General features: G+C 37.1%; 1 protein-coding gene across 7 annotated transcripts; it reads left to right on the forward strand.

Annotated features, from left to right (window-relative positions):
- The first annotated feature begins 1,171 nt into the window (after positions 1-1,171).
- LOC144642937 (LIM domain-binding protein 2-like) lies at positions 1,172-18,727 on the forward strand. 7 transcript variants are annotated; one of them, XM_078502048.1, is made up of 14 exons: positions 1,173-1,346; positions 1,925-2,087; positions 2,358-2,433; positions 4,037-4,139; positions 5,028-5,206; positions 8,487-8,690; positions 10,371-10,440; positions 11,277-11,330; positions 12,143-12,193; positions 14,644-14,703; positions 15,639-15,852; positions 16,611-16,656; positions 16,994-17,064; positions 17,916-18,055. In XM_078502048.1, exons 2-13 carry the CDS (start codon positions 2,047-2,049, stop codon positions 17,045-17,047), a joined length of 1,152 nt encoding a protein of 383 aa, XP_078358174.1. In that variant the 5' UTR covers positions 1,173-1,346; positions 1,925-2,046; the 3' UTR covers positions 17,048-17,064; positions 17,916-18,055. The 7 variants fall into 7 exon arrangements, 6 of the variants coding, with proteins under 6 accessions (XP_078358174.1, XP_078358177.1, XP_078358173.1 ...); XM_078502051.1 differs by lacking the exon at positions 16,994-17,064 and having other exon boundaries at positions 17,916-18,727; XR_013568816.1 differs by lacking the exons at positions 16,994-17,064; positions 17,916-18,055 and having other exon boundaries at positions 1,172-1,346; positions 14,644-14,702; positions 15,637-15,852.
- The last annotated feature ends 1,232 nt before the right edge of the window (positions 18,728-19,959 follow it).

Here is a 19,959-nt window from a genome sequence, read left to right on the forward strand (position 1 = left end):
TAGCCCTTACAAACGCAAAAGGACTTGTGTGATGTTGTCTTTTTTTTAATAAATAGCATCTTTCAACGGCATGAAGTGTTCAGAATTTCGAAGAATTCCGGCAAAGTTTTAAAGCGCGTAAAAGAATCTTCATTGTTTTTGACGTGCTTTAATTAAAGGCCTACAAGATCAAAAAATCCTTTGCAAAGATAACTTAAAATTTTATAACGCGCAATTTAGAAACGACTTTGTCAATGTTCTGTTTTTCTAAAAAGACATCTGACCATGTTATGTGGCAGGTTTTTTCAGGCCTGGAGATAGTCTAAAGTTTTTGCGAAACCTAATAAAAGTCAAGGTTAACATATTCAACTACATTTTATTTTTGTTGAAAGCCGTACTTTTTTTATTTATTTTTTTCTAATTCCGATTGGGGCCGGGTTTTCCGCCAAAAAACAACAGACGAAAATGAAAAAAATGAAAAATGTATTTCTATCTTTTGGCTTCGGGCATGTGGAAGTTAAGTTGAAACTTTTATACAATCATTCTTCGTAAATTTAACGCTAACTGATGCTAAAAATATGTTCAAAACTCCCAAAGGGTGTCGACGATTTGCGCAACCTAATAAAAGTCAAGGTTAACACATTCAATTGCATTCTATTTTTGTCAAAAGCTGTACTTTATATCTTATTTTTTTTGTTTTCTAATTTTGATTGGTGTTTTGCGTCAAACAACAATAAGAAAATTTAAGGAAAAAAAAATGAAAAATATGCTTCTAGCTCTTTGCGACTGAAATGTAGAAGTTTTGCTAAACTTTTATACAATCTTCGTTAAAAATATGTTCAAAACTCCCAAAGAGTGTCGCCGATTTGCGCAATCGCGCCGTTCGATCTAGTAATTTTCCGATTTTTTTTCTTTAGCCGCTGTAATGAAACAAATAAAACGAAAGACAAAAACATCCGGCTAAAGCTATTTTTATTTTCTGAGATGGACTATTTTAGACAAATTATGTTGTGCTCAAACCTCCTCAAAGTGCTTTTCAATTCGGCAAAATCTGTATTTTATGTTAATATTATATTTTTCTTTTAAATACCACACCTGTTTTCAGAATCTTTGACTTTTGTTTCGCGGCAAATGTCCTAACTCGCTTTCTATTGGTTGAGAGCGAGCCAATCGGTGCTCAGCAAACATTGGTGCTTGTTTCAACGCCGCGCTGCGACCCTCGCATATAGAGCAGACATTTTGTTTTGTCCTGCTCAAATGTGGGCACCAAAATTATACTATAAACAAATGGATGTACCTTGGGCATTATAAGTCATGATATTTAACGAGTAACGGCCTTGGACAGCGTCCAGTTTGACCAAAAGAAGGTGAGTAAACAGCGACTTTTAGCGCTCGAACTTCACCGCCAACTTGTTGATACTGTGAAAGCTTCAAATCATACGTTTGTCAACTGGCCGTGCTCATACACAAAAAACGCGGAGCGAAGGATTAAGTGGATATGTGAAGTTGCGATTCATTTCACGTGTTATGCGATCTATATCCTGTTAAATCACCCGCGGTATCCGGAAACTAAGAGAGACCAGACGACTAGATCGAAACAGGCGAAATTCAGTTGCGTTACTCGTTGTATACCCCAAGCCAAAACTGACTAAATTTAGCCCTGATTATTTAGTTGTATGAAAGTTAGGTCAAAGAAACGCATAATATTTTTTTAGGTGGCTAGCATTCGGTTACAACAGCTGATCAATTTTATATTCTCTGCAAAAGATCGCCCTAACATTGATTTTTGTAGAGGTTAATCTGAGTAAAGTTTGTTAAGGCAGAAATGCAGTTATAAGCTTAAACGATCATATGAAGTGAAGCGTACATTTGTGCAATTCGATCGGGCTCACTGACCCTTTGTTATTGTAATGACTCTAGCTTTCTTTGTTTGAATCTTATTCAGCTCAACTAAAGTCTTCAACTTCCCGCTGGACGCCATAAGCCTGAAGAGACGCTCGAATATCTGATCGAAGCTTCGTGGAGGCTTCGAACGCTTCGAAAACGGCCGAATCTTGGAATTGGAGGATGCCCAGTGTCCCACTTCCAAGCCCAAGCTATTCAACGGGGTAATATCACAGATTCCTTGTAATATTTTGCCTTGTGTTCCGCTGGGTTAAACTCGTTTAGGGTCGATTCGTTTTATCAGCTTCCGTCGTGTTCAACGATGCATGCAAGTGTAAAACAAAGTAGACATTTCATGTCGATTTCAGACGTCCGTATTGAAATTTTGTATAACGCTCATTTTGCGTGCTCGCCGCATTAAGTTTATATAATAGAATCGAGACACAGCGCAAAAAGTTAATCGTTCGTTTACCAATATTTCCTTCTCGCTTTAGGCGTCATACTCCGTACTACACTCATCCTGATGTGAGAATTTACGAGCTGAACCGTCGCTTACAGCATCGAATAGAGGTATGTATTCAAGGCTCACTTTTATTTTTTCACGGGCAAACAAAACTGGCTAATTTCTTTTTCTCGTGAGGTTCGTCACGAACTTAGGGACGATGCTTGGCTTGTTAGAAGATACTGTTTAGAAGTGTTAATCTGTGGGGATCTATGCACAAAGAGTATGCTTTCGTGATTTTTTCTTTGCTCTATCTACATGCCGCATAAGATAAGCAAAGAGGGGGCTAGCACGTAAACAAGGCCGCGCAATAAATAACTTTTATTCATTCAATGATGTATTAAGTGATCACAAAATACACTGTACATATTTTTCTTCTTTGTGCTCAGCTCTCCCAAGAAATAGGCTAATATTGACCATAACGCATTGAAAAAGAAAAAAAAAGTGGCGAGGGTAAAATAAAAAATTTAAACTTTTTTTTTAATTAACTGTACCCAAGGTATAGACAAAAGTACCTGTAACCTTATTTTTTAAAGTGTACAGCTTAGCCATTCACATTCCAAACAATTTTTTCTTTTAAATATTAGAAAACTGTCAAACTTACTGAATATAAAACAAGCCCAAAGATATGCTATTTATGGCATGGTCCATTGTGGGTATGTCACTTGTCAAACTAGTGTGACTGATCCTTTTAGAGAAATATGAGAGGCGCTTCCTGTTGTGTTGTTACAATCTTAATCTGACCAAGCCCATAGCCCAGAGTTGTACTGCTAAACTTTACATCGAGTAGAGGCTTCTCTATAACATCAAGGATTTACCATTGTTTGCGATATGTGGATCTGAAATGCAGGCATTTAAAATCTTGTCATTGCAGAATTCCACATGTTACTTTCACTTTCTCTTACTGCAAAAATACTATCCACTATTGTGAAACACAATCTGCCTTGTTTATAAAACACTAGTGAAAGGACGAGGGCTCCTTTTAGACATATTGTCAACATCAAATTCTCATAACCGTTAAGAATAAATTTGTGGGAATCCTCTTAGGAGAATTTAATTTCAAGTCAGCATGGACCACCTGCTTCCTTGAATTCGCTTGATAAAAGGAAAAACAAATCTACATTGTAGGAAAAAGAAAAATTTTGAGAATTGAGTTTGCTCTTTCGAAGCCAGTGAGCAACTTGATGTATAATGCTGCCCTCATGGATGGGATGGTATCTCATGACAGGTTACTACTTCCGAGACAGAGAGGCGTGCTGTGAGAGTAAAGTATCAGTTTTGTGTCATAGCGCAATGCAATTTCCCCCGCCTAAGACTTGAACGTGGACAGGCTCATTCCAGAATCCAAAGTGTCACCACACCTTCCTGGAGAATGAAATTCCATTGCAAATTGAAGTTTACCTTTCCATGCTGCAAAGACTAACAGATCCTTCTGTGATTTCTTTGTACTGCCCACTGTTTACAATGAATTGGTTACTATTTTTGTTTACCATTTCTGGAATGGTGTATAAGAAAATGTCCACACTCTGAAAAAAACAAATGTTGACTTTCAAATTTCAAAATCAAAAGGGTGGAGTTAATCACAAAGAATAAAACCAAATTTGTAATTATCAATTTCTTTGCTCTAGTCTAGAGAGACTAGGAACACTTATGTCCTTCTTTGTCTTCCAGGATGCCGATAACGTATGGTGGGACGCATTTGCAACAGAGTTTTTTGATGATGACGCTACCCTGACATTAAGCTTTTGCTTGGAAGATGGGCCAAAAAGATATTGTATGTTTGACAATCCATGTAATTTATAGACATAGTTACGATCAACACTCCTTTCATTAATTTTCCCTTTTGCCTCATCACTATGAAACTTTACATTCACTGATAGCGGTGAATATTACAAACTTCATGTTAGGTCACATAATAATATTCTGCTGTAGACCAAATTGTTTTAGAAACAATACAAAAATTTGGATATCTCTTGCAGTCCTTCAAATTCACAATACATAAATGTTAGTTAGAAAGCAAAGAAAATCAGCCACCAAAATCCAACTGAATTTTGGTAATAATTTACCTACCTAAATACTATAAAAAATTATTAAATCTTATTGGCTCTTTGTATGCCTTTCTTGACTGCTAATTGAGGCACAAGTAACTTAGGTCTCAGATCAAGGCTATGCAAAGCCTGTGCCTATGAATGAAACAGTCAGAGAATCCAACTTCTAGTTGAAAAAGTATATCAGGTTTTGTACAGGTCATGGAAAACCTAAAAAGTCATGCAATTTGAGAATTCCATTTTCCAGGCCTGGAAAGCCATTGAATTTAAGTGTGGGTCATGGAAAGTCATGGAAAATGGTATTGATTGTACAAAATAAATAAGTAGGTTATATTTTTTTGTGAAGAAAAGGGTAAAAACCTACCCAAAATCAAGATAATTTTTGAAAATTTCCAAAAACGTGGTCAAATTTAGGTCATGGAAAACTTGAAAAGTCGTGGAAAAGGTCATTTAAAGTCATGGAATTTCAAAAGCTCAAAAGAGTACGAACCCTGCATATAATCATGTGTCTGCCCTGCTTAAATTTCTTTTTTCGTCGAAGGGACCTTGGGAAAAACTGAGAGCATGTTTCTTTTTGTAATTGTCTTTCACCATTTTTCTCTGTGTTCTTGTAGCAATAGGACGAAACCTGATCCCGAGGTACTTTCGCAGCATATTTGAAGGTGGAGTAAAAGAACTGTACTATCATGTGGTACAGCCAAAAGAGTCCTTCCACAATAACACGAGTACAATCACACTGGACTGTGAGAACACGACTATGGTTACACATCATAAATCACCAGTCTTCACAAAGGTTTGTAACACAGATAGCTACAACCCTAGTCAGAACTAGTTGGAAGGCTTACGCTAAGACGATAAAAAATGCGGATACTTGACGCTTAAACTTTCTTAATAGTGCATACAAACATTTTAAGAGCCCCCCTCCCCCCTTTCAATGTTGAACCCATTGTGGCTAAGAATTGTCTGTGCAATATGTTCGGGAGCTCAACATTGAGAAGGGGAGGAGGGAGAGAAGGAATTAATTTAGTAATCGTGCCAACACTTCTGACGATGGTTGTCTGAAAACCTATACATTGAATTAATTGCTTATAAAACGAAAACGGTAATGCATATAGCCACTATATATTTCCTGGGGATTGCTTAGTTTCTAGCCTTTTTAGTGGCAAGGTCATGACCCGTGACTGCATAATTGACCAATTGTATTAATTCGAAGAGAATGTCACATAATGATTTGCGTGACGTATAATTTTCGTCTATCTTTTAAAAACGGAATAGCGCGTTGCAAGGTTCCTTTATAATATAAATCTTTCAAAACTTTGTTTAATGTCTCCGTTTATACTATAGGCACATGTAAATTGCACTACAAACGTAATTTTCATGGAATGGAAGTGCAATGGCATGTAAAAAGAACTTTGACGCGTGTTACAATAGTATGTTTGTCATTGTGATCATAGGGCAAGTGTAAGTTAAGTCTGTACATGTGGTGTATTTCAATTTCATTCTTTTCCGACTATTTAAAAGACATGCCATAGCTTATGAATAAGTTATCGCACGTTGCCAACATATTATTTTTGCTAAAATAAACTTTTGGAAAACTCTTGTATTGAGTGGTTATGCAATGGCGCTCGGCGTGTAAGCAAGGAGACGTCCTTCAATAAATTGTCGAGCTGCAGTCGGAATAAAAAGGTTTCCGAAATAAAACGCAAACTGCTTTAAGGTCGTTGAAGTCGTAATTTAAAATGACGGGTTTAGCGCTTTTTAAGGGTAAACAGCATTCATGGAGCTCACGAAGCTTAAAACTTATTCAGTCTGCTTTTTGCGTGACCTCCTGCCTGTCGATCCGGTTAGGCATTAACATGACTTCCCTACGGTACACCGTACAGTACACCACAAAGAAACGACGAAAATTCATAATCTCCATGGCAAAAGACTGCAGTTTCATCAGAAACCTATAAAGAAATTTATTATCTTGGACTTATGGCGATATTCATCTTACCAGCTATAGAATTCTCCTTGTTTTTCACAGTACACCATCATAAAACAGCAAGTAAAACCTTGTTTACCAATTAATCTTTAATTTTTATCGGTAATGTGGTGTACTGTGCTTATTTTCCTCAAATAAAACAGAAAAACCTCAATGTCAATTTCGGTATGATTGTTACTGTACAAAGATTAATTTAAGCCAGTATTGTGCCTTGTAGAGCCTTTAAACAATCCCAATTTTGACATTTGGAATGGTGTACTGTCGTGGTGTACTGTCTATGAGAGTTATTAACCACTGCGTCTCCGTTTACAAAGGAGTTGAATTAATGAAACTTGTAAGTTAATAAACTGTTATAAGAAAACTACCGGCATCCAGTAGAGCGCCAAAGGTGACAAGCAAATGAACTCTGTACATTGGGGGATTAGTTCCCAATTAGCACCCAGAAATTTCACATTCATTGCCCTTTTATCTGTATGGCAGTTCCTCTACGTATGATTTCGAATGGCATAAGAAGAGTTTAAGCACAGTGGGTATCAAAAGCCTGGACCTCACCACATGTAGCAGAGATCGATACATGCATATGCAAGAATTCACTAACATACGAACTTTTATTTCGCTGTAGCTAATTTATAGATTAGCGGACCACTTTTCCACTCCTTACAAATTTTGAAACTCTGCTTATCCTTTCTTTATCTCGCGTTTTTGTTATGATTATGACAAAAATTATAGTGCTTTGAGCATATATCCCCTCCAATTTCATTAGAAAACCATTATTCTAATTCATAACACGAAATAGGGTTCACGGACGCCCCTTAATTGCGATCAATAACAAGAAACCGTAATTGACCACACCCGTATTTTTCAGACAACCCTAGTCAGAAGTAGTTGGAACGCTTACGCTAAGAAGATAAAAAATGCGGATACTTGACGCTTAAACTTTCTCAATAGTGCATACAAACATGTTGAACCCATTGTGGCTAAGGATTGTCTGTGCAATATGTTCGGGAGCTCAACATTGAGAAGGGGAGGGGGGAGAGAAGGAATTAATTTAGTAATCGTGCCAACACTTCTGACGATGGTTGTAGTTCTTGTCTACGTCAACATTACCTTCTTTTTTGTTATTGTAAACATAGCATCGACTTTTGGAAGTCCGTTGTTCTTTGGCTAAAATCCATAGACATAAATATTGACTTTTTAAATGATTACGATATCATTTTCGGCCTAGCTCAAAAGAATCTCAATTGGACCCTTCTAAATCATATTATTATTATTGGTAAACAGGTCATTTACTCTAACCGGCTCAAGAATATTCTACCCCTTTTGCCACATGTTATCATAAAAATAAAATACATTGAATCAATTGAGCGATCCATTGCCCTAAAAAATAACAAACTGAAAACTCACGTTGAAAAGTGGAAGCCAATTATCAACTCTTTGTAATATAATGTATAAGATTATTAAGTTTTTTGGAGATTAGGTGTTTAACATGTACCGTAATTACTTTTGTAACGTATAACGTAAGTAATGTAGTATGTTTGTGTAACATAATATAATGTACTGTGTAATGTAATATATGTAGGGTTAAACAAATGTAATGTACTGTAGTGTAAGTCTTCTAAAGCATTAAAGTATAAAAAAAAAAAAAAAAAAAAAAAAAACATTACCTTCAGGCATTTTCACTAAAAAATACCAAGGAAAATAACCCATTCAGTAGGGAATGTACATTTTGTAACATAATTATACAAAGAAATTGTGTTGCTCTAAAAAAAATAAATGCCATATATTATATATATATTCTACTGTTAAAGTCTGTGGATGAAACCATAGTGTGTGACTATTCAAAAGAAAGCCACTGAACAGTACTTTCATGTGGTACTGTTTATTTTGTTGTACAAGTCTGTGGATTAAACCCTAGTGTGTGACCTTTTAAATGAAAGCTACTGAGCAGTACTCTCTTGTTATGCTGTACAATGTGGTTTTAATTTTAAGTCTGGTGTGGATGAAATATTTTTTCAATTGGTAAATGGTTAGTGCTTGGCTAATTTTTTTATACTCATCTGGTAACACGCCTTTGTATAATTTTTTCCAGGTTTGTACAGAGGGTCGCCTGTTACTAGAGTTCACGCTGGATGATCTCATGAGGATACGAAACTGGCACTTTGCCATCCGTCATTACACAGAAATGATTCCACGGAATGTGATTGTTGGGACTCAGGATCCAAACTTTCTGGACCAGTTGTCTAAAAACATCACAAGACAAGGAATGACAAATGTCACGCTAAATTATCTCCGGGTAAGACAAGGATTTGACAGCCTTAAAATAATATTTCTCTCAAATACCGATAGTTTTATATATTTTGTATATTTTATATGTTTATATGTAGTTTTAAGAATTTGATAGTGCAGTCTTCAGTGATCAAAATAAACAAAACATAAGGGCAAGGTTTGAGGGATTTGAAAAAAATTGATGATTGAAATGCTTAAGACTATAGAGTCCCAAAGTATAGTTTTATAGGCAATGATTTTGTTGTTGTTATCTATACCCCTCCCATGGGAGTTTTTTTTGCTTTGAGCCCCTTTCCCCTCCTCCACACCTCTTAAACATTTAGTTTAGCTCTGTAAATATACCTCTTTTTAACCCCTTGCCTACCAAGGACGTATAAATACGTCCCCTTTGTTGCCACGCAACAACTGAGGAGGTATATATACGTCCTCAACCAAAGGACACCACTGAAAGCCTGGTTGTTCGTGATGCCTTGAATAAATCATCCCCCGTTGTTGAGAAAGGTCTGGCACTACTTTCGAAACACCGCTGACCCAATAAAATTGCTTTTAGCTCGGACAATTTACAAAATGGCCACTGGTGTGCATGAAGGCCAAATGGACACAGATAAAGCTATTGGTGAAATTTTTGCCAATTGCGACTCTGATGTAAGCGTTTAAGTCACAGCGAATGTGAGCCAAGTGATTCTGAAGAGTCTGAACAAAAAGAAGAAGAAGGTGGCATAGAAGAAGCCTTGATTGATCGAAGAAATTGAACCTCCAAATGCACATGATCAAGGAGTTCGCCAGGGAGCTGTATGAGTCAAATGTACAGTAAGAGAATGCGGAAAAGGCAGAGGAATTCATTTTAAATGCTTAATCTTGGTGTACTTTAATATTTTATCTGAAAATACGCCATTGCTTAGCCAAATTTAGAATCTCATTAAAAATTCAATACGGCCGCCGGTTGCTTAGTGTGTTTGGCTCTGGTAGGCAAGGGGTTAAGTACTTTTTCTTTTGGACCTCTCCTCTCCCCCCCCCCCCCCCCCCCTGCTGTGAAATTTACAGTGATCTCTCTTGGGGAGGGAGTGGATATTTCCTGGTGCCGTGTAACATTATGCACATAGAGAACTTGACCTTCAAATTCTCGACAAAGCATTTTACTGTGTTCAACCAATACTCAAGTTTTGGATTAAATATCATCTTAGATATTGAACTCTTGAACATCTGAAGATTGGACTTAGGAAAGGAACAACAAAATCAAATTTCAAATTCATTCTCTGGGGAAAACGGATTAAGAAAGAGGATTTGATTTCATTTAAGTTTTCTGTATTGAGTTTTGAACTCTTCATTTACTTTTTATTTATTACAAAAATATCTGCTGCATCAGGACATATTAACTATTTCTCAAAAAAGTAAATCGCGTCGCATGAACTCCGTAGCAGTAGCCCAACGTTGTTTTCTGTTAAAAAGCTGTAAAGTTCGCAGTTCCTAGACCTCTCCTGCTGCTTTGCTTTGTTTTGTTAAATTGCGTTAGCATTTTTAGGGTGAAACAAAGGCATGAATTTTGCATGTAGTATTTTTAAATGTATTTATTACTGTCATGATGTGATTATTTTACAATATTGCTCCCCTTAATAGCATCACTGGAGAGTGTTATCCACCCTCCATTAGGTTATATCTAAGAGTTAACCTGTTCTATGTATCACAGCTTTGTGTTATCCTGGAGCCCATGCAAGAACTTATGTCACGCCACAAGACGTACAACATGAATCCGAGAGGTAAGCTGTCTTTTGGAAGTGAACCCTTGTCTGAATGATGTGAAGCTGTATGATGCTTATTAGCTAATGGCCTGGGCTAGATAGGAATTTTGCTTTGAGATTATCAGATGTGATGTAGAAGTCGAGGATGTCAGTAATGAGTCAGACACTTGTAAAGTATCGAAGAATTGGCTGACATACATATTTGAAATAAACGCGACTTAAATTAACGCAAATTGAAGGAAAAGTTACTTCCCAATAAAGGAAATTTAGGCGAAAGAGAGGGAAACATTTTAAAGTGATGGAAACTAACGCGATGTTAACAACATGAACAAGTTTTTTTGAACACTTGTAGGCGTATAAAGGCAAACAATGTTTGTGTTCGTCATACTTTTCCCACTTCGAGCGTTCTTTGCAGTATCAGTGATAGCGAACTTGAGGTTTTAATTGTTTTTTATTGACAGTTAACAATATTAAAGAGGCACCTACAATGTACATCACTCAGTTGTCATTTGTTTATGCACCTATCAATGTTAAGCCAGAGGGGGGAGGGGGGTCAGGCATGGGGTGGGGATTTTGACATTTTATTTAAAAAAAGTCAAATTCCCCACCCCCGGGACAAAGTTATTGGTCAAAATCCCCACCCGGGAGCAAGGGAAGGTGGTCAGATGTCCTTCAAACCTTGTTGCAGGGGCTCATAATTTTATACAACCAAAATCCCTACCCTGGGGACATCACAAACAATCAAAATCCCTGCCCTGGGGACATCACAAACAATCAAAATCCCTACCCTAGTGACTGACCTCACTGATAGGTGCATTTATGCCAATAAGTTTAACTATTTCTTTTCTTGTCAGATTGTTTAAAGTCAACACTTTTTCAGAGATGGCAAAGAATGTGTGCTCCTCCAGGTAGGACCTGACACATTTTTTTAAAATCATTTTCTGTTGTTGTATGTTAAACAATTCGCTATCCTAAAGCATAAATTTTACACACACACACTTCCCTTTAAACTAAAGCCACCTCCTCTAAAACTTAAAATGCCATTAAGTTCCATAATAAACAACCCCCTAAACTATTGCAAATTCCGAAAGTAGCAATATTAGGAAAAGGTTGCCAAATAGCAGCAAGGGTTGTAACTTTCGGAACTTTATAGAAACATCTTTTTTTCCAATTTAACCTGCTGCCTCACTAATGGGAGGTGGGTGCCTGGGATATCCAAAAGGCTTCCACTGTGGCCAGCCAGCCTCTAGATAGAATACTGCTCCCATGGCTGGCTAATCCCCGCAACCCAGCCATGAGCCCCCATTCCAGGCACCCGTCAGTACTGATTGAATCAGTGGAAGGAGAAAAAGGGGGGGGAGGGGGAGTGGGGGAATGCTGAACAAATGCTGCTAGAAAAGTGTTCAGAAACGACCACTTGGCACAATAATATTAATTTTTGGTTGTTTCCTTTGTTTTATATTCATTATCAAACAAGTATATTACCATACACCAGTTGTGGTGTGAATTTCTTTTTGGCTTCAAATTCAAAAATTGTTTCAGATTATAATTTATCTTGAAAACAATATCAGACAAAGGAAACTAAACATCAAATTGGTTTGAATTTGAAACCAGAAAATTGCAACCACATCTTGCATACTATGCAACTAGTCTGTTTTGCTTGGTTAGCAAATCTTACCTTATGTTTTTATTTCAATTTTGTGTGGTGATTCTGTTACAGATTATAATCAAGGTGAAATGATGTGGCAACCCAATACTCCGACCACTCCAGGTAAGGGCTTCTTATCCCTTGATCTCCATAAAATTCTCCCTGCTGTGTTTAGTACATTTTCTTTAATTTTAGTTGGGTGAATTTGGAATTTAATCAAGATGTTTTGTCTAAGGTGATCAGGTTCTTTATTAATTCTAACAACCTGTTCACTTGTGAATGAGTTTGTTAAAGAAAGGTAGGGAGAAGATATGTGTAGGTTTAAATCGCTGCTTGAAGGAATAAAGGGTGTAAAGAATTTCTGCCAGGTAGTTAACTGAATCTGATTCAAGATAGCTTGTAGGGTTAAAATTGATTGCATTTTTCTGACAGACTTTCATATTTAGCCAACATTACAACAAAGGGTGCAATGCCCTTGTTATTACCTTGTTCACCCCTAAGAGAAGAATCAGACATTAATGAGTAAAAACTTCTAAATTGATGATGTCATCTGAGAATTTTGGTCATTGGCTAAATTTGGATCAAAACCAAACAGCCCCACTATGATTACACCCGCTTTCAGTGTTTGGTGCATAGCCACTTTCTATGGACATCCATCTTTCGACGTGCTAAACAAACAAAACGAATCAAAACCCAGTGTTCTCCTTATCAGGCGGTAACCGGTAAAATTTACCGCTTGTAACACGACTCTTTACCGCCTAGAATCGCTAAGATATCTTGTAAATTCAACAGGTAAATAACAAAGTAACACCACTCACCTTCGTAGTCATGATTGAAAATATAAAATAACAGATTGAAAATAAACAGCGACAAATACAATATTCATTTACGAATTTGTGCTAGTATTCAATATTCTTTATTTCCCTTCGCTTTCCGAATCTCTGAGGGCTGGTATAGAGGAAAGAGCAAGTTTTGCAGGTGTTTCTCACTTCGCGGCAAGTGCACATCTGTTGATGCACAGTTTCCACGATCGATTCCACAATGAAGCGGCAGCAATCCTTGCTGTCCTTTCACTTTGTCCATTGAAAATAAAAACAATCACAAAGGCAAAGAGGTAATAATAATTCCAGAAGTGCGAAATACATAATAGTTCAGTTTTCAAAAACATGCAAAATGCAGAAAATAGTTGATTGCTTAGTTGACCGTAGCTGACGCGTGGTGAAGACAAAGGCGGCTTTCGATGTCAAATTCTTCTCTTAAGTTCGTAAGTGTTTAAAACAAAATCCAGATGACAGGTTAAAAGAAGCACTCGGAATACAACTTTGTAACAACGCTGTCGTGAATGCTGAGTATTCGAAGCAAAGAAAAAAAGAGCTGCAGCAATTCGTAGCAAAGAGGAAACAGGACCGCCGATTTTTTAAGTAGTGCGTCATGTAAGCGACAGCAAATGTATCCTTAAAACAACAGAAGATTTTATGCAATTTTTCGTAGGCTGTATAGCAGGCGAAAGAGGTCTGCAAGGCCATAATAACGTTGTCATGAGATAAAATTCGACCAGCATTCGGACAACATTCTGTTTCATGTAGGTAGACTAGAAAACGGCTGGGATTTACCGGAATTTCTTTACCTGCTGTGCTGAAAACTAGGGAGAACACTGAAAACCAACACTGGTATGCATTGGTTTTGACTGGCTCATTTTAAAGGAGCAGTATCATGAGAATCACTAGGAAAAGTCAAAGTCAAAACAAATATTTACATTAATGGAAACTTTAAAATGATGGTCAAGCTTTGTTAAAAATGACTATTAATAACAGTCCACTGAAGTAACAAAAGATGTATTAGCATGAGTTATACAGGCATGAGATTTCAAAGAAAAATTGAAAATGTCTGGCAGACATTTTCAAACTCTGCCCATGTGTCATGGACAAATCGTTAAAAACTAAATACATTTTGCTCTCCCTTGAAAAATTCACGTCATATTTTCACCTTGGTGTTCTCTGCGCATCTTGTGAATGAGTGAAGCCATTGAGGCATAATTTTAGCTCTGTTATGGCGAAAATGCATGAAAATCACCATGATACTGCCCCTTTAAACAGCACATCGAAAGATAGATGTAGAAAAAAAGCTATGCACGTAACACTGAAAGCAGTTATAATGTATTGCTACGTCACTGATGTGGAATTTTCCCTGTTGAGTCTCAAATCTGTCTCTCCTGGGTGAACGACGTGTTGCACACGAGGATAGATTGATGTTTTGACACTTACCGTAAGTTGTGAGCTAATATACAGACATTCATGCTAGGAGCTTTGTGTATCCATGTGGATAAAATTCTTTAGTTCAAGACCATTTGGTGATAGCATGGTAACCTAGTTGTTATTAACAACTTTTCTTGCCCTTTTAATATCTAAGGTGCAGCCATCTTGGACAAGAAGATGTTTTATGGCTCGTTATTTTTGAACAGGATGAAGAGCTATTGAATGTCATCAAGTCTAAGATGGCTGCATCCACGCGGATATAAGAGCAAGAAAACCAACTCCTCATTATCTCATATATATACTGTTTTACCCCCAAAGGATCCCCCTTCCCCAAACTTCTTGAGAGAACCTTGACTGGGCAGCCTGCTTCCAAAAAAGGTTAGCCTCAGTTCAGACTATAACAGTGTTTGATCACAGGACAACCAACTTGGTCCTTATAAGCTAGGACACCTGAGTTTGATCCTTCTAAATTTAGCAAAAAAGAAAGAAAATGAATTGTGTCTGACCTAGGTAGTTATCATCCAAACATGTTCTGGCATCAAATTTTTTAGACAGATTGTCAGCAAATCTTGTGATCAAACACTGTGTCTCTAATCATTAAAAAGCATGAAATTATTGTTGACCCATTCAAACCCATTGTAACCAGACACAGTTGTGTCTGTCTGTGTGTCTGTATATACAGTGGGTGGGTATCCACCAGTCAGAGATGAGTGACAGATCACACACCTGTAGTGATCAACTTTTTTGCTACTTCATGTAGCAGTTATTCATTCTTGTAGTGCAATTCAATATTCAGTGTGCCGAGCGATTTTCACAGGTTTCAAAACCAGTGAGATTACATGTTTACTATTTTCACCAAGCGTTTTAGTAAACTACAAGCAAGAGTAAATTTTGGTTTTTTTTTTTTTTTTTTGGTTAGATTACCCTGGGGGCCTACATTTGGTTTAAAAAAATTTTTTTTTTTTTTTTTCCCAAAAAAAAGAAAAAAATAGGTTTGTTTCTTCCTTGCAGCAGTTTTTCAAGGAGGATAGCTGTTCACTTAAGAATATTACATTAAAGACAGTGTTTTACTAGGTTTTGAGGTAGTTGAATTTCAACCTTTTGCAAAAAAAAGTGCATGTTATATAGTGTCTTTTGTTCCCTGCGACAATGCTTCCAATGCCATGTCATTTTGGTTTTTGCCAGTCACAATACCAACTTAACATTTACTGTCTAACGTCGGGGTAATGTATAGAACATTGCCGAACCCTGCAATGCACACTCATTAAGCTGTTGTAATAGTAGACAATTCAACTTGCTTGGTTTTCTTGCAGCAGAAACTCCACGTGCCCCAAGGACAAGACGGAAACGCAAGTCAACAAACACAAATTCATCGACTCCCAACACTGGAATGAACAGTACGTCGAGTAAAAAGAAGTCGCCGAGTGCCTCTGGGTTTACGTTGGCAACACAGGATGTTATGGTTGTCGGCGAGCCATCTCTGATGGGCGGGGAATTTGGAGATGAAGATGAACGGCTTATTACAAGGTGAGGCTTTGATGGCAAGCATCCACATTTTTGTTTCACATTTTGGAGATGTGTACTTCAACAGAAAGTTTCCAACATACTTAAAGGATTTTATCATTGCCCTGTTTATTCGATTAAATGCCACCCTTGAATAAACGCTGCATTTTAGAGCAGAAATATTATTAAGCGCTGCCCTCGATTTATTTGAGTTATAGACTCAAAAAGCAAGTGCATTAATAATCAAGTTAGAGAAAGCCTTAAAAAAATTATTTTCCTTCATTGATAACAAATTCAGTTAATTCCAAGCTCAAAGGCATATAATTAAAACACGAGAACAATATACAGTAGTTCAGCTTAATCAAGCTTTTTAAAATCTGCTTTCATTGATAACAATGTTTTCAGTTCGAGGTGAGTATACCTCAGTGCTCTTTCACTAAAACATGTTTCTGTTATTTAAAATTCAAATTTTCAGTTACCATATTATTGTTTGCAAGAAATATATTGAATTTTAAATAAACCCCTCCCTCAGATAAACACCACACGAATCACAAAAAATTTAATAAATGCCATGGCTTTTAATTGAATATATATGGTAATTTCATTCTATTATAAAAGTTTACATCATTTTATTTATTACATAGTTGAGAGGACAGAAACCCAATGTTGCACACAAACAGCAAATTGCACACAAACAAAAAGGATAGGGGGCTTAAAACCACCCAAAATTTTCAGAATTATGAAAATACAATAATGCTCTTATTGTTCACTTCAAAATGCAGATTGGGTTATGAAGATGGTGAAAGCAGTTTCCCTGACTTTTCTTCGGTAAGTGTAGATCCTCCCTCACATGTTAATTGACCTCTGACAAAGTGATAAATAAATGTAATAAACAACCTCCCCACTGCTACACAATGGAAAGAAAAATTGGTTTAGTCAGTAGTGTTTAACAATTTTGAAAAAGTTATAGAACTTGAAGAAGCATAAACGCTGTCGGCACAGGAAGTTTGGTCAAGTATCTTACCCATGAATCCAAAAAATTTTGTGCAAGGTTTTTTCATCCTGTGTTTCCTCCAGTAAATTTTCTTGCTTTACAAAACAATAGGGGACCTGTTTTTGTAATACACTTTGTTTTGTTCTTTACAAGTTGTTTTTATTTTGTCAGAGGGAAATTGAAGAGGGAGGATTTACCGAAGGAAGCTCAGAACACTTGCATTAACCCTTTTCAGATCCAAGGTCAGAACTTAAATTCTCCTTATTTGTTAGCTTACTTTTGGCATGACTCTCTTTGGGAGAAGTTAGTTCCAAAGGAGCTTTGGCACTTTGGCAATTTATTACAGTGCAACTGCTAACTGTGGTAACCCAATCATATTAGTTAAACGCCTAAGTTAAATCTATTTAACAAAATGAAAATTAGCAACAGACAACTATAAGGCTGAATTCATTCTTTATTTCTTTTCCTGGCCGGGGCAAATATTCCCCCTGCACCCCCCCCCCCCCCCCCTCCCCCAAATTTGTACAGCCCGCCAACTTGAACTTTAACTGTGTCAAATTTGAAAATGATAACCATCAGTTAGCCAATTTCTATGAAGAAAACAATTTAAAACCGTGTTAACTGTAAACAACTTTTAAAGCTGTTTTAGCTTTGGTGCGAATTGGGTATTAAACACGTCAGATGTATCGAGGAAGCAGAATAGAGAATTTCAACTCAATTCCAAAGTGAAGTATTTTGTATTGAACCGAGAACTTACTGACTCAGTCAGCTGATGCTGGAATTCACTGCCTTTATTCTACTAGGTAAAAAGGTTTAAATAAATAATTTTTAATCACTTTGGTACTTGTACCTTTTTACTGTGCATTTAATGAGCACGAATTCAGATGCTATGCCCTTTAATTCATTAACCCGGGGCCTGCTTTAGATGACCAGTCAAATTAAAGGAACTGTTTACTTGTGTACATGTATCACAGTTTTTATTGTTTAAATATCTATTGGTGTTCGCCGCACAGTCTACCCTGTGGTGATTACAGTTTAATACTACTCTCTTGAACCAATCAGATTACTTAGTTCATTTGATTTCTGTTGCCAGGCTGGAGAACACTCAGTATGATGCCAGCAATGGTGTCGGTGACGACGGCGACTTTGGTAACAGTCCGATGAGTGGTAGTCCCAGTCTATGGAGCGCAGACAGAAAGCCAAACCAAGACGACAGTATAGGAGACTAACCCACTAACATTGGACATACGGTTTTACACCCATTCAAAATGGGCATCATTATTTATCCTCGCAGATGCCCGCTTTAATATTGCGCTTTATTTCATCTTACATGTCCTGAGGACATTTCAGGACAGTGGTACATGAAGGCCACATGGACTTCTGGCCAAAGTTTGTAAACTTTCACTCTCTAAAAGAGTTTAAATGTAGAGATTTTATGAGGGTTGTTTAAAGTTATTTATGCTCTTTCTGATAACATTCTTGCGACAGATATAATTTTGACCAGTCATTGCCCTCTTGTAGTCTCTTTTTATTAGTAGAATTTACCAACATAAAGTATTTTGCATTTTTCCGTTTTCGTGGAATAAAAAAAGGTCTTTACTCTCATGGTGTTAAAAATGAGATTGTAGAAACAATGTCTGCTTTATCCAGTCGCATATTATTTTACAGACTTGCAAAAGTTAGTTAATATGTCGCTGGTGACTCTGTGTTTAAGGATGCTTCCTTGCCTAGCAACAGTGTACTGACTCAGTCGGTTCTCAGGTTTTTGGAAAAAAGTCTTAATAAATACTGGAGAAAATTATCCCCCGATCTTAGATTTTAAACTTAAGAAGACCATTAACAATAATTGTGCGTTAAAAAAAAAAACAATTGTGCGCTCAATTTGCTTAACTTGCAAGGAATAAATCATTTGCCTGACCTGCAGAAGCACAATATTTTGCATGTGCCTATTTTGCCTTGTTCTGTTTCTCTAGCAGTGCTGTAAAAATACTCCTGGAGGAAACTAGCAGGCTACAATTCTCACACTTGTCCCCTTCAGCCATGATTAAAACCGAGCTTTCTATTAATGTCAAGAGTGTTTTTTTAAGTTATGAAAACGGGGAAAGGGTAACGTCTCTCAACATTTTTGACGGAGATTGTTTCAAAGGATAAAAACCACTTAAATTCCACTGTTGTTAAACTCTTCAGACCCAGTACAGCAATATTAGGAATACCATATGTGTTGTTGTCGTGTGTGTTAACGCTCAAAGGCTCAACTTATATGGTATTCCTTATCATTGCAAACTATTTTAGTTTTGTTGTACAAAGAACATAAATCAAAGTAACAAACACATTATCATATTCCATTCAATAATAAAGGTTATAAAAAAAATTGAATACTGTTATTTGGGTCTGCTTTTGTTTTGTTTGTTTTCTTTTCTTTCTTGTCACAAATTGCAAGTATTCCCCGGAGCCCCCTTTTCCGACCTCGTGACAAAAAAACCCCGGAGGCTCTAGGTCTCTTTGTAAATGTGGAGAGACGATTAACGATTTATTCTTTTTCTTTAAAGGTAGTTTTCAATGCTAATTGTGAGTTTTAGTTAAAGGAGAAACAAACGAAGTGAACGAAAAAGCAAATGGGATTTATCATTTTTGAATAAACTGAATTGGTAGTTGACGCAAATCCCGGATTAACTTAAGGCTACGTTTACACGGACACGGTTATCAATCGACACGGTTTCATGACCTCGAAACCGCATCGAAAACGACACGGTTTCGAAGTGTTTACACCGAGCCTTTAACGATTTTCCGACTGTTTCGAAGTGATTGTATAAGCAAGCGCTGCTCTCTATGCTTGTTCACCATGTTTACCCCAAAGCCAGCCAGTTCGTGCCATACATGGCCGTTTCAAATCGATCGGTTTCGCCGTTTTGACCGTTACACGCGAACCGTATCGTTTGAAAACGCCCACTTGACAGCGTTTTCAAAACGACCCGGACAGTAGTGGTCTCGATCGGTGCCGTGTAAAGGCGTACCGCGCTTTCGATGCGGTTACATGAAACCGTGTCCGTGTAAACGTAGCCTTAATCCTTACCTTGAAGGACTAGGCCCTGTTTCGACCCTGCTGGGTAATATTATTACATCGCACCTAGAATCAT

This window comes from Oculina patagonica, chromosome 2 (assembly GCF_052425735.1).
Source record: "Oculina patagonica isolate OP01 chromosome 2, crgOcupat, whole genome shotgun sequence".
Taxonomy (NCBI): domain Eukaryota; kingdom Metazoa; phylum Cnidaria; class Anthozoa; order Scleractinia; family Oculinidae; genus Oculina; species Oculina patagonica.

Coding starts and splice junctions, on each gene's coding strand:
- LOC144642937 (XM_078502046.1), top strand. CDS start 2,047: ATGCCCAGTGTCCCACTTCCAAGCCCAAGCTATTCAACGGG. Junction 2,434..4,036: donor GCTTACAGCATCGAATAGAG/GTATGTATTCAA, acceptor TTTGTCTTCCAG/GATGCCGATAACGTATGGTG. Junction 5,207..8,486: donor AATCACCAGTCTTCACAAAG/GTTTGTAACACA, acceptor AATTTTTTCCAG/GTTTGTACAGAGGGTCGCCT.